This window comes from Oryzias melastigma, unplaced genomic scaffold, assembly GCF_002922805.2.
Source record: "Oryzias melastigma strain HK-1 unplaced genomic scaffold, ASM292280v2 sc00906, whole genome shotgun sequence".
In the NCBI taxonomy this organism is placed as follows: domain Eukaryota; kingdom Metazoa; phylum Chordata; class Actinopteri; order Beloniformes; family Adrianichthyidae; genus Oryzias; species Oryzias melastigma.
This window is the reverse complement of record NW_023417491.1, coordinates 1-12,785: the sequence shown is the minus strand read 5'-3', so window position 1 is coordinate 12,785 and position 12,785 is coordinate 1. Positions and strand designations below refer to the sequence as shown.

The 12,785-nt window shown below is 36.1% G+C and overlaps 1 protein-coding gene across 1 annotated transcript; it reads right to left on the bottom strand.

Annotated features, from left to right (window-relative positions):
• Positions 1 to 249: 249 nt before the first annotated feature.
• On the bottom strand, positions 250 to 10,359 carry LOC112140939 (netrin receptor UNC5D; the record flags this gene model as incomplete). The annotated part of the gene is given in 3 exon segments (XM_024263969.1): positions 250 to 1,033; positions 3,637 to 3,815; positions 10,195 to 10,359. Coding segments are annotated over 3 exon segments (594 nt in total), but the record flags the coding sequence as incomplete, so codon positions are not given.
• Between the last annotated feature and the right edge of the window lie 2,426 nt (positions 10,360 to 12,785).

Below are 12,785 nucleotides of genomic sequence, written 5' to 3'. Positions count from 1 at the left end.
TCAGGATTTTCCTCAGGATCCTTAGGATTTGAATCTATAGCCTGCTAACGCCTGGAGCATCACTGGGAAACTAGTTGGGAAAAATGTTGGAATTATAATCAGTGGATTTTGAATGGCACTAGCATGGCGAGCCTGTAAAAGGGGTGTTCTCCTGTTGCTGGCACATTTTTACCAGAATATTGGCCAAATTTGGTACATTAATCGCTGGCTAGAACTAGATGAAGCGATATGACAAATAATATCAACATGTTAGGGTCATACGGTGCTGCTTCCAGCTTTAATTTTTGAATAAATTGCAATTCATATAAAGGAATGTTTTTGAAAAATAAATAAAAGAAAATGTACAGAGTGTAAACACATCACTTTTGTTAATAATTAAAACTTAAAACATTTTTTTTATGATTTGAAATTAAATATTTTTCCTTGTAGAAACATAATTAATTAATTATGTTTGAGTTTTTGTTGTATTTTTGTCAGATAAGGGCAACCAATTATTGGTTTGAACGAAATAAGTATACTTCCTTGCCTAATAAAAAGAATCACTTTTAACAGAAGTTAAGATCCAATCGGTGGAAATAGATTTACAGTCGATCCCCTGGCAGATTCTGAAGGCAGAAGAGTAGATCCTCGGCCAGCTCTGGCTCAGCTCAGCAGTTGGCCGGCTTTTTCCACTCGTAACAACTTCCTGGCCTCTCAGCGCGTTTCGCTGTCCTTCTCTGGCTGCACGCACACACGGACGCTCGTCTTAGTCTGTCTTCTGGCAGTAGAGCTGAATCTTTTCTCTCAGCCTGTGAACTCAGGAGCAGATTCCTCACTTTGAGTGGTCAGTCCAGCAGGTCCACACAGAGAGGTAGCATCTTCATGACCGGTGTCTTCATCCTGGTCCTCTGGGGAAGTGCTGGAGTGAATCTTTCCGATTTCCTCGAGAGCGTTGGCAAGAGAGTCGAGGTCATCAGCGTCGGGGTGACAGACCTCCCACAGGCTCAGGATGACAGCAGACGGGCTGAGCTGCTTCGCAAAATAACCCAGGTTCCTGTGGAGGAGCACAGCATAAGAGGGTTGTTTTTAACGGAGAAATATCACCAGTTCTGGTCAACATCAGACCTGCGTGATGTTTATGTGAGCTACTTTCAGCAAACATTATTTTACAAACTCGCCACAACTGGAGGACTTTCTACGCTGGTGTTTCCCCGCTCTCATTCATTGTTGATTAGTTTGATAACGCTCACATTTTGTCCCATTAGACTCTTTTCACAGTGACGTCAGACAAAATGGCGACAGGGCCGTGAGCGTCCAGTAAATGGATTTAGACCGGGAAACCAAAGAACTTAACGCTGTTTAACACAATTTTACATAAATAATAAAAGGTAACCTTACCAAATTCATCAGAAAAATGTACAATATTTCTTTTATGAATGTCCTGCTGACTGTTTTTTCATTTCCTCTCTTAGATCGTTCTCAAATCTAAAAAAAAATTTTGAATAATCCTCCAATATTGGATGTTTTATTGAAAATATTGACTTTTCATTACAGCAGATATTATTCTAACAGGTTTTATTTTAGCTGATGTTATTTGCACATATTTTAAGTGCGATCAGCACAAAAGCTGATAGAAATTCATGTTGGCCACCTTTTATACCGTCTGCAAAGACACACATCACTGAATTGCCTGCATGTATTTTTAATCACTTCCCAGGATAAATGTATTTGTTGTTTTACGGGATATTTTAGGGAATAATTGTAAAAACAGGAATGGTTGCATTATTATTATAAAAAAGGTATTTTTTCTAAAATGCTTCTAAAAAAGATGATAAAATGATATGTATTTTACTTAAAAAGACTCTTGTTTCAAGAAAAAATGTTTAATTTTCTGTCTTGCAAGAACAATTATTTAAGCAAAAAAATATTTTAATAGCAAAAAAATCTTAGTTTGAGAAAATATATTGTGACTTGAATTTATTTCTAAAAATAAGAATTCTTGGTTAAATCAATTTTCCTCTCCAATTGGCAGATTGTTTTTACTTATTTAAAGAAAATACGTGAAAAGTTTTTACTTATTTCTATGGTTCTTTTTTGTGGTTAACTAACACTACTAATATTAAGGTTTTTTATTTGCCTAAATCAATTAATTTCCATTATTTTCTGGATTAAACATAAATGCACTGGGGTTGATCATTGCAATGATTGTCTAAACTAACTCTAATCCTTTTTTTAAATGGCCAAAGAAATGCTAAACATTAAGATTTAAAGTAGTTTAAATTAGACAATTACTAATACAAAAACATGTTTCAACACCTCTGAGCATATAAAAGCACCATGAAGATTATTTGTTTAGATATCTGACTGTCTTTAAAGGTCATTGCAGCATTAAAATACCAACATTAGAAGGTCTTTGAATCAACTAAGAAGTTACGGCTTACTGCAGCTGTAAATAAGCGGAACTAAACTGTGTCTGAGTGCAATAAACAAACCAGCTGTGACTGGAAAGTGTGATCATTCTACAGATGAACTCAGGAAAGAGTCCAGTCCATGAAGAGCTAACTCACAGGGAGGCACTGGTTTGACTGGAGCAGATGGTGCCAGTGCAGCATCAGGCTCAGTATCTTTCAGGGAGTCCAGCTGGGGGCAGTGTGTGACTGCAGCTGCTCTGAGCACCAGGTATAAACCATAAACCATCTTAACGTGATGAGAAGTACTTTTATAAAGAATGCATCACCTGATTATAAATGCATCGACTGATCGAGGAGTGATTGAGTGTGAGGAGGATGCCGAATGTTTTGTGTGTTCTCCATTAATGTTTGAGTCTCAATGTTTAAATTTAAGAGTTACCTTGTTGGAATTCTTTTTTTTTCACATTTTTGTCTTTCCTGTCTTGTTTTAGTGTATATGATTCTCATCTTTGGCAGACTCTTTTTCTAAATGTTCTGTTCTGATTGGCTGCAGAAAGGTTTGTAGGAAGTGTTCCTGTTTGTATAAGGAAGAGTTGAAATGGCGTAAAAGAAGCCTTCGATGGTTCTTATGTGACAAAATAAATGAATTTGCTACAGCAGTTGGAAGTTGGCTTTATCTTTGGTTTGTCTGATTTCTATTTTGTGGTCCACACGTAACACTGGTGTCAGAAGTGGGATTTGAACCCCCGCCTCACTATCAGACTGCGAATAAGCTATTACTAATGCAGACGAGTACCACAAAGGAAATCGAGAACTTTTTATTTCGCAAAAAATATTTATAAAAAGGATGATATAAGGAACGTGCACAATGCAAACATGAGAAAAAACAGACAAAGGAACACAAAAGAGCTAAAAGCGCACTTTGGCTCAGCCAGACCCAAAAAGTTCCAATTTACACTTAAAAAATGCATTTATCAATGTTTTTGTGGCCATTAAACCATTTATTTATAATAGGAAGCTTTTTAATGTCTACAAAAAATGTGTTGCGTTAGGACATCCATCTATCTACTTTCTGTTCCCGCTCTGTCCGCTGCAGGTCATGGGGTCTGTTCCAGCCGGCTGCTCCAGGGCGAAGGCGGAGAACACCCTGAACAGTTCGTCACTCCATCACTGACACTAGCGTTTTACATGCTGCATTCCAGAGACCTACATAAGTGACATCTTTGTGGAGCAGGGGAAGACTCACCGGTCTAAGTGAAGTTTCTGGGCTAGGAGCTGCCAGTCCTTGCCCTTGGCGTTGGCAGTGTCAAAGGTAGCGCAGATCCTCTCGCGGATGGACGAAGGGATTTTGAAAGCCTTGGGCCCCGTTTGAGATGTAACAGAGCAGTCCGTCTGCATAAAAAAGGGAGGGGACTCCTTCTCTCCCTAAAAGAACAGAATAGAATCAAATGAGGGCCATAACAGTTTTAAAATGCTGCTTTGTGTCCAATATTCAGCTGTTTGGGAAAGTTAGAGTCAGAGCCTTACAGAAAGATTAAGGCAGAATCTGAATCCCTACCCCTCTGACTCCTCACTGTTGCTACAATTGTAGTTGAAGTTGTAGTGGTGTCCAAAAGGATTTTTAGGGAGGAACAGTAGAAACGTATCCATTCATGCGGTGATCCGCATCACGCTTTTCTTCATGCGTGTGCTTTCAAGCACAGAGGTTTACTTACTAGTGCTGTATGTGACTTTTTTTGTGCGATTAATTAATCGTGACCTGTAATTAATTAATATAATTAATTGATTTTAACCGCAAATATTTGTGACCTCATAATTACTTTGAAAAACCACATTTTTTCTATAGGACATGGTCCAAGTGGACGGAGTATTTAAGCCAACTGTTACAGGTATTATGTAGAATGATAAAAATATGATTTGATCTATAAGTCTACGTCAATAACAAGAAAGATGGAGGTCACTGATCTTCCCCGCCACCCGCAAACATCTAATGTAAACATTTTAAAAATGGAAAAGCAACTCTTTGTATTCAATTTGTTAAAGAGTTGTAAAATTTCAGAATGCTTTTCCAATAAAACACTAATCTAAACATTAATCTAAAATACAAAGAAAAGCCTAATTTTAAGTATTTTTATTTACATGTGTGAGATTGTGTTGTAGTAAAATATCAAAATACATTAAAATAGTGGCTTTATGAATTTTTTTTTTTTTACCATAACAGATCTTAACTTTAATGCCACCAAAGGAGATTTGTTTGCAATCTCAAACAATTAAAATAAATAAAATCAAAATAACACTGATCACAAACTTCCTATTAATATCATAATTCATATGCTGACACATTCCACAGTTTATCTCAATATCAAAACAGTAGAAAATGTTATAGTTTCCTTTAATCTGGTGAATTTGATCCTTTTGGAGACTGAGATGCAGCAGAAGAGAAATAGAGATGAAAATGTAGGAAGGAGGAACTATTTAGACTTTATTTCTTTAAAACAGGGGTATCAAATATACGGCCCAGGGGCCATATCCGGCCCTCTAGAGGGTTTAATCCGGCCCAATTGTGAAGAGAAAAATAACAGGATGTTGAAGAAAAAAGCTAATTTCTAGCCTATTCCTGTGGTGAGTTATGGTTAGTTAAAGAAATGACAGAAATGTGCAATTCTGCCACTAGGGGGAGTAAAGGAAACGCAAGACTGGTAGGACAAGAGATCAAGAAATAAACGGCATATCTTTGGCCACGTCTGGGTAAGATGCAGTTTAACTTAGTTTAAGTTTTAATCAATTTGAACATTTACATTTTAGGAAGGGTTTTTAATTATTTCCCGTAGCCCCCTCTTGAGTTTACTATCCGGATGGCTTTGGTATGAGAACAACAATTTTAAGTCAAATACATTTGATTTGCAATCCTTTGGGCTCTGTGAATGAATGTGTAATAATAAGTGATCAGTCTACTATGATGGTCGAGGCATTTTCCAGCTGAGAAAAAACAAAAAAAAAACTACAGATAAACTGACCACAGATTATTTTGCTTTGATGTTACTGGCCCCGCCCACTTGAAATCAGATGGGTTGAATGTGGCCCCTGAACCTAATTAAGTTTGACACCCCTGATGTAAAACAAACTTTTGTTTCTGGACAAAAACATGCGGTACACTGAAAAAACAAACTTTTTGCATCAGTAATACATACTTAATTATTCCTCATAATATTTACATAATAAGTCAAATATTATGCAAATACATAGATTTTTCTAGTAAAGAAATTAAGCTTACTTATTTTTTATAAGTAATCAAAAATTTAGATTGTTTATTAGTAAGATCTACTTTTCAAATTGTTGTAATCACTTTTGGAGCATTCAATAATATTATGTACATTTATTAGAGAACTTTATGTTTGCTCTATTTACTTAGGATTTGATAATAACCGTACTTGTGGACGTAGGTAAATTTTACTAGATTGTTGTTGGTAGTTTTTATATACATAAATGCAGTAAAAGGGGGTGCACGGTGGTGCAGTGGTTAACGCTCTCGCCTCACAGCGAGAAGGCCCCGGTTCGACTCCCGGCTGGGACCTTTCTGTGTGGAGTTTGCATGTTCTCCCCGTGCATGCGTGGGTTTTCACCGGGGACTCCGGCTTCCTCCCACCGTCCAAAAACATGCTTCATAGGTTAATTGGTGTCTCTAAATTGCCCCTAGGTGTGGATGTGAGAGTGTATGTGTGTGTGATTGAGGTCCTGTGACAGACTGGCGACCTGTCCAGGGTGTACCCCGCCTTCACCCATCAGTAGCCGGGATAGGCTCCGGCACCCCCGTGACCCCGAAAGGGAAGAAGCGGACAAGAAGATGGATGGATGGATAAATGCAGTAAAATTTAATCAAGAATTGTAAGTGCAAATTGTTACAAGGATTTTCTTAAGTAAATTTTATTAGTTATTTTTTTCAGTGTAAGAGCTAAACTTTCCCTCTGAAATGATACTTTGTTTATTTTCTCGTGACGATCATGTTTCCTCAGAGGAAAGAGGGAAGGAAAGCACAGTTACTGGGTGCACTGAAGCTGTTACCACGACAACGCGACACACCGTGTTTTATATACTGTTTTTTTGTTGTTGTTGTTTTTTTTAAATGATTTAAACTTAAAAATATAACAGGATTAAAATTTCTAATAACTGAATTAGTTTTTATTTTTTCCGTAAGACCATGGCATGAGTATGATAATGCTCTTCCATTTGTGCATTATCAGACATGAACGGACTTTAAGGAAGCAAGGGATTAATGAGATTAAAAAATAATAATAATAACAGCGTGCTAAAATATCTATAATTAATTAATCGTGATTAGTGTGCTAAATTGACAGCCCTAGAGTTTACATATACACTTAAGTATTACATTTTTGTTTTTGGATGACCTTTTTTAGTAATAAAACTGATGTGTTTTCCAAGTGCTGGCAGCTACAGGCTAACATAGATGACCTCACTGAGCAGTGGTAACATCCAAATTTTTCCATAACTCTTTGCTTGGAGGGACAGATTTAGGGGTAGGGAGAAGCTGTAAGGGTAGAGAAGAAATTCAGATTCAGCCTTATAGTAAGACAACAGATGGCAGAAGTAGAACTGTTTCCTTTTTTTGTGTATAAACAGTACAAGATTTTCTGTCTTGTCTGCAACTCCTAAAAGCAGCTCGACTCCAGCTTGTTCCATCTTCATCTTGCTGTAATTTATAAACTATGCGCTAAAAATGACTGGGAGCCACATCAGGAATAGCATGCCGTTTCGTCTTTGTTGTTGATTCTCCTCCCATGTTCCGCTCACATGAATTCCTGCAGGAGGGTTACCTGTTTAAAACACTGAAGGACTGAAGCCCGACCCATGAAACATCTCACCAGACATGGAAGGTATGTCTTTGTGCAAGACTCCTACTACTGCAGCGTGTTTGCCGATGCTGTAAAACACATCTGTCCATCAGCTGAGGCACGGAGAATCCTCAGAAACATCCAGCATGAGATTTAGCATCAGCTATGGGGCCTGAGAAAGGAAAATGATTGCTGTCCCAAATGAACCCATTAATACAGTATCACATCAGAAAAGACGGATGAAATCAAGATTGCAATTTTCATTTTCTTATTCACAGTTCATTAATTACTGTCAGATTTGACGATATCTCAATTAATTTCATTCTTTTTTTCTCCAGTTGGCTTAAATTGAGCCTGAACAGGTAATCAGCTTCACCAGCTGTTCCTCCTGATCCACACGCCTCCATGCATTTACAGGATGCAATTGCTCTCTAATGACTTAGTTGTTCAAAAATTAAGTTTACAATTAAATATGGAAAAAAAATACCTGACAGAAAGAAGTTCTTTGGGATGAACCAAAAAGGAAAAAAGAAAGACATTCAAAATAAAAAGTAGGTAAAAAAAAATAATTTTGACACTTCAAAGAAATAGCTCTATTTTAATGTAATCTTTTATGTTAAAACATTTTAAAAAGTGGTGCCTGAAATGAATTTAATCCAACTATATGTCTATTTATTGCAAATGTGTTTCCTCGTGTTGTTTTAATTTTGATTTTGCTGTTTTCACAAAAAAAACTGTTGTTTTTGAAGACATATTGTCTGCAGAGCGGCAGGAGTTCATCAGAAATTCACCTCTGAGTTGTGGGCTGTTGGAGCAGACTATTTCCTGGAGGAAAATGCGAGCGACAAATTAGGAGAACTGGTTTGGAGCCACATGAGGGCGAAGAGGATATTTGATTATATGTCATCATTTCAAAACATCCAGAAATGATCAGCTGGTGATGTTTGCATTTTTTGACCGAATTCCACCGCAAAATGAATCCATTATCCATCACCATTCTGTCTGTGCCAAATTTTGGAAATAAACACCAGAGCTGCACTGTATGTACATCAATATATTTATATTTCTCACTATTTACAACATAAATAACTCATATTTTATAAAAAATTTAATCTTCCAAAGGAAATATATGATCACTCATATGAATATAATTTACTCTGAAAAACTTAAGAAAATCACATTAAATATTTTTTTTCACTTTTAGATTTTATTTTTCCCTCAAAACTGATCAATGCAGGTGAAAAAAAATATTTTTAACGCAGAAAAATACAATAATTGAAAAACTGGTGACATTGATTCATTTTTTATGCTTTTAAACTGTAAAAAAATAATTGAAGTTTTGTTTTGTATTAGTAATCTAGGAATTTTGACCTGCAATAAGTTTGTTCTGAAAGCAGCTGAAATGAATGTTTAGAAGCAGGGATTGAAAGAGAACATATTAAATTGGTTTCATCCAAGTAGGGGTCGGTTGAGCTACAGACAAAAGACTTTAAAATATATATGTATGCTTCACATAAACGTATAAACAACCTTTTTTTTCTGGAGTAACGTTTGATCTCCTTGAGGAAGAGCTCAAAGAACCCAGTTATAAAACGTCTGACTGAAGTCCTGATTTGAATTCTGCACACCGCCCCCAGAAACTTGTGTGCTGCATTTTCTATCTCACAAACTCCAACTAATCATCAAGGAGAAATTTAATTAAACTATAAAAAGGTAATTGGGAACAATATTTCTCCTGTGTGTGACCGTGTGTTTTATGACTGTTGATTCCTTGAGGGAGGACAGGCATCTTCATGATTGGTGGTGAGGATCTCAAACCCTCTGCTGTACTGGAGCTGCTCAGTGGATGATGGAAGACTAATGCTGGGGGCAGGAACCAGATTAAATAGCAACACTGGACTCATAAACATGTAAAGGTTAAAAAAAAACACAGCAGAATAAACAGTGATTGCATGAAACCTGTCAGAGTGAACATAAATCTGCAAAGAGGGAAGTTGAAAGTAGTTTTTATCACTGTGTTATTGCTAGGACTGCCACGATTAGTCGACTAATCAACGGCTTAACGACTATTAAAATAGTCGACGACTAATATAATAGTCAATTTGTCGTTACTTTGTATTTTATGGAGTGTAGTAAAGTGAAAGTTATAATGCCATTATGCTAGCTATTTTGGCATTTATTAGGGTTTTAACGCTATTTTGGGGGTTTAGCTAATATTTCAGCTACACGCTAGCTGTTTTGGCTAATTTAGAGGGGGGTTTTAGACTTATTTGGAATTTAGCTAATATTTCAGCTAGATCCTAGCTGTTTTGGTTAATTTAGCGTTTGTTTTTTTAGCCTAATTTGGAGTTCAGCTAATATTTTAGCCACATGCTAGCTATGTTGGCTAATTTAGCATTTTTTTTTACACTAATTTGGAGTTTAGCTAATATTTCAGCAACATGCCAGCTGTTTTGGCTAATTTTAGTATCTTTTCAGTGTTTTGGCTAATTTGGAGTTTAGCTAATATTTCAGCTACATGTTAGCTGTTTTGGCTAACTTATGCTTTTTTAAGTTTTTAATGCTAATTTTGCACTTAACTAATATTTTAGCTGGCTATCAGCTTCACCATTTTCATCCATCAACTTCAGTGTTTTTTGCTATTAATTTCAGCATCTTCATCTATTGTGACTAGCATCTTCATCCACCAAATTCAGCTTACAGCATTTACACTAGCATTACCACATGATGCTATTTATCTTGTTTTCAGTTAGTTTAAAGCCATTGATGGTTAAGATGTCTGCTCTACATCCACTTTGCATATGACCCAATTAGTCGATTAATCTAAAAAAATAATCGGTGATTAGTCGACTATTAATATAATCTTCTGCGGCAGGACTAATTAATGCACACTCAGATGCCTCTCTAACAAGGTTACACAAAGGATGAGATGGGAAGGAACACCAGGGCCTCACCTCAGCCACGGTTGTGTAGACCTGCAGGATCTGCTCGTGCCCTTTGACCTGCCGCACGCTGATTTTGCAGGAGAGCTGGGCCGTGGCGGGGCTGAACCTCTCCAGAGCAAAGGTGCAGTGCAGAGGCTGCTGGTTGCTGCACCACACTTGGGGGAAGGAGAATTCCTGAGGAGGCAAAAATAAAAAGACATCAGAGGCACTTTAACATATGCTTTGAATAAGATGCTGCAGCTCCCTTATCGGTGCTGTCACTGAAAGGATAAAAGGTAAGCTTTGAAGTCTGCACGATTCCATGGTTTGATATGTATTAATGCATGGAAATAACCCTTTAAGAGATGAAGGTTTACTCATACAACTAGAATCTTCACACAGTAGAGCTCGGTTTTGATGTATAATTTATTTTCAGGGAATGGACCAGTCTATGGGGGAATGCCCCAAACATCTGTTAGTCCATCTCAATTGTATCTGCAAATTAAATGTGGCCTGTGAGATTACCGCGGAGAGCCAGTGTAAACAGTTAGGATTGTGGGTTTCAAATGTGCAGCGGATCGTGAATCCTGTGAGCAATACGAGAGGATGGGGAGGTGTTCTGAACGGGGAAACCTGGCAGGCCTTTTGACAAGAAAAGCTTCCTTGATGTATGGTTCCATGCTCGGCCATTATTCTGCACCTGTTCCACGAAAGACACTCTCAGCACTCATAAATAAGGAGAGGTGGTTTTGCTAGCAACACTTTCCCTCAACATTCAGGTATTCAAGCAAAGGCTCACGAGGGGGATGAGGTGAGTGTCTTGGAAACTGGCAACAAACAGTAAAAAAGAACTTTTTCCGAATGATTAGATTTGAAATAGATTGTTGCATCGAAAAAGTGTCAAAAAATGATGGTTCCAAGGGATTTAAATTATTACAATGAATTAATAACAGACAAACTAGCTTGTTTTTTTTAAACTGTATTGATGTCATGTTTAAACTATACCGATTATCTATTATGTGAGGGATAATTCAAAATGATGTGTCCATTATTATAAATTAATAAACAACGCAGGGGGCTGTTTGCAGACGTAACCATTCAACCTGTTAATTTCTGATATTGGACGTCTTGAAGGGCATTATTCCTCTGATACCATAATCACTTACAAAATAAATTAATTATTAGTACTTTACTCTTGTAGATTTCCAGGTATAAATAGTTTTTCAGAAGAAGCGGACCGTTGTCATGGTAATGGGTAAAGAGCTTGCACCGACTTCGCTTTGCTGCAGTGGTATATGTGCTACACCTGAAAAGTTAAACAAGGCATGACCTCAGAATGAAAGTTCACCTCTTTCCACTTGTCAAGAGGATAAAGTAAAAGTCTAAATATTTAAATGTGATATTTTGTCATTTCTTCTTCATCTTCAAAATTATTAAATTCATCAAAGCGGTTTAAGGGACACTATAAAATCACTCAGGTCTTTTCTGCTGTTTTACTGTTGTGATAAACTGTGGTATAGTATATGTCAACATATTATGATATTAAGAGGAAGTATTTTTGGATTGCACAGACAAGTGTTAAAGAGCACTCGGGACCAGGTGTTTTTCTTTTCCATTATTTTTTTTTTGTTTGTTTGAGATTGAAAAAACCCTTGGTGGTGTAAAAGTAATGGAAGGAAGTCATAAGGCCATTTTTAAAATTGTATTTTGATCTTTTACTGCACCACAATATCACACATTTAAATGAAAATACATCTAAATGAGGCTTTTCACAGCAATTATTAAAATGATCAGTTATTAAAAATAGACTAATTAATTACAGGGAACAATTAATTAAACTCTCAAAAAAATGAATAGAATGACGGCACTAATGGTAGCATCTACTTTTATTTTAAAAATGTTAAGAATTGGCATTCTACTAGCTTTTTGGATTATTTTGACATTTACGAAGATTTTTAGGCTATTTTGGAGTTTAGCTAATATTTCAGCTACATGCTTTTTAATTACGTAAATACAAGTGATTTCTCAGGCAATAATAGCTGTTAACTGTAATTTGCTTATTGAAAAATGCATTTTGATCGATTGATTGATTGATATAGTTTATTTCAAGCATAGATTGAAAAAAAATACAGGACAAAACACAATTATTTCAAACTCATTACAGAAACAATTAAATGCATTGATTATAAAATAGAAAAGAAAAATAAAACACATTTGTCACATTTGGTTCATTCATTTTTTGTGATAATTAATTAAAGTCAGTAGAGTTTGATTGATTGCTTGAAAAGGAGTGGGAAGAAGCGAACTTATATAATCCCACCCCTACTTAATTACTTCATTTCAATATTTAGCATAACTATGTAATCCGATTGTTGTTGTTTTTTGTTTTTTTTGTAATTCTCAATAGTAAAGTGAAGTGTTTGTTGATTATTGATTAATCTCATCAAACATTATTTCAGTAAACAGTAACATCAATCATACATCATATAACAGATATACAATACTCATTGATCATCATCAAAATACAAATGCAGAAAAAATAATCATTACACATTGAGATCAAGTTTTAAGGTAATAATAGAGTTCTTATTGATCATTCTCTGAAATAATTATTATATATT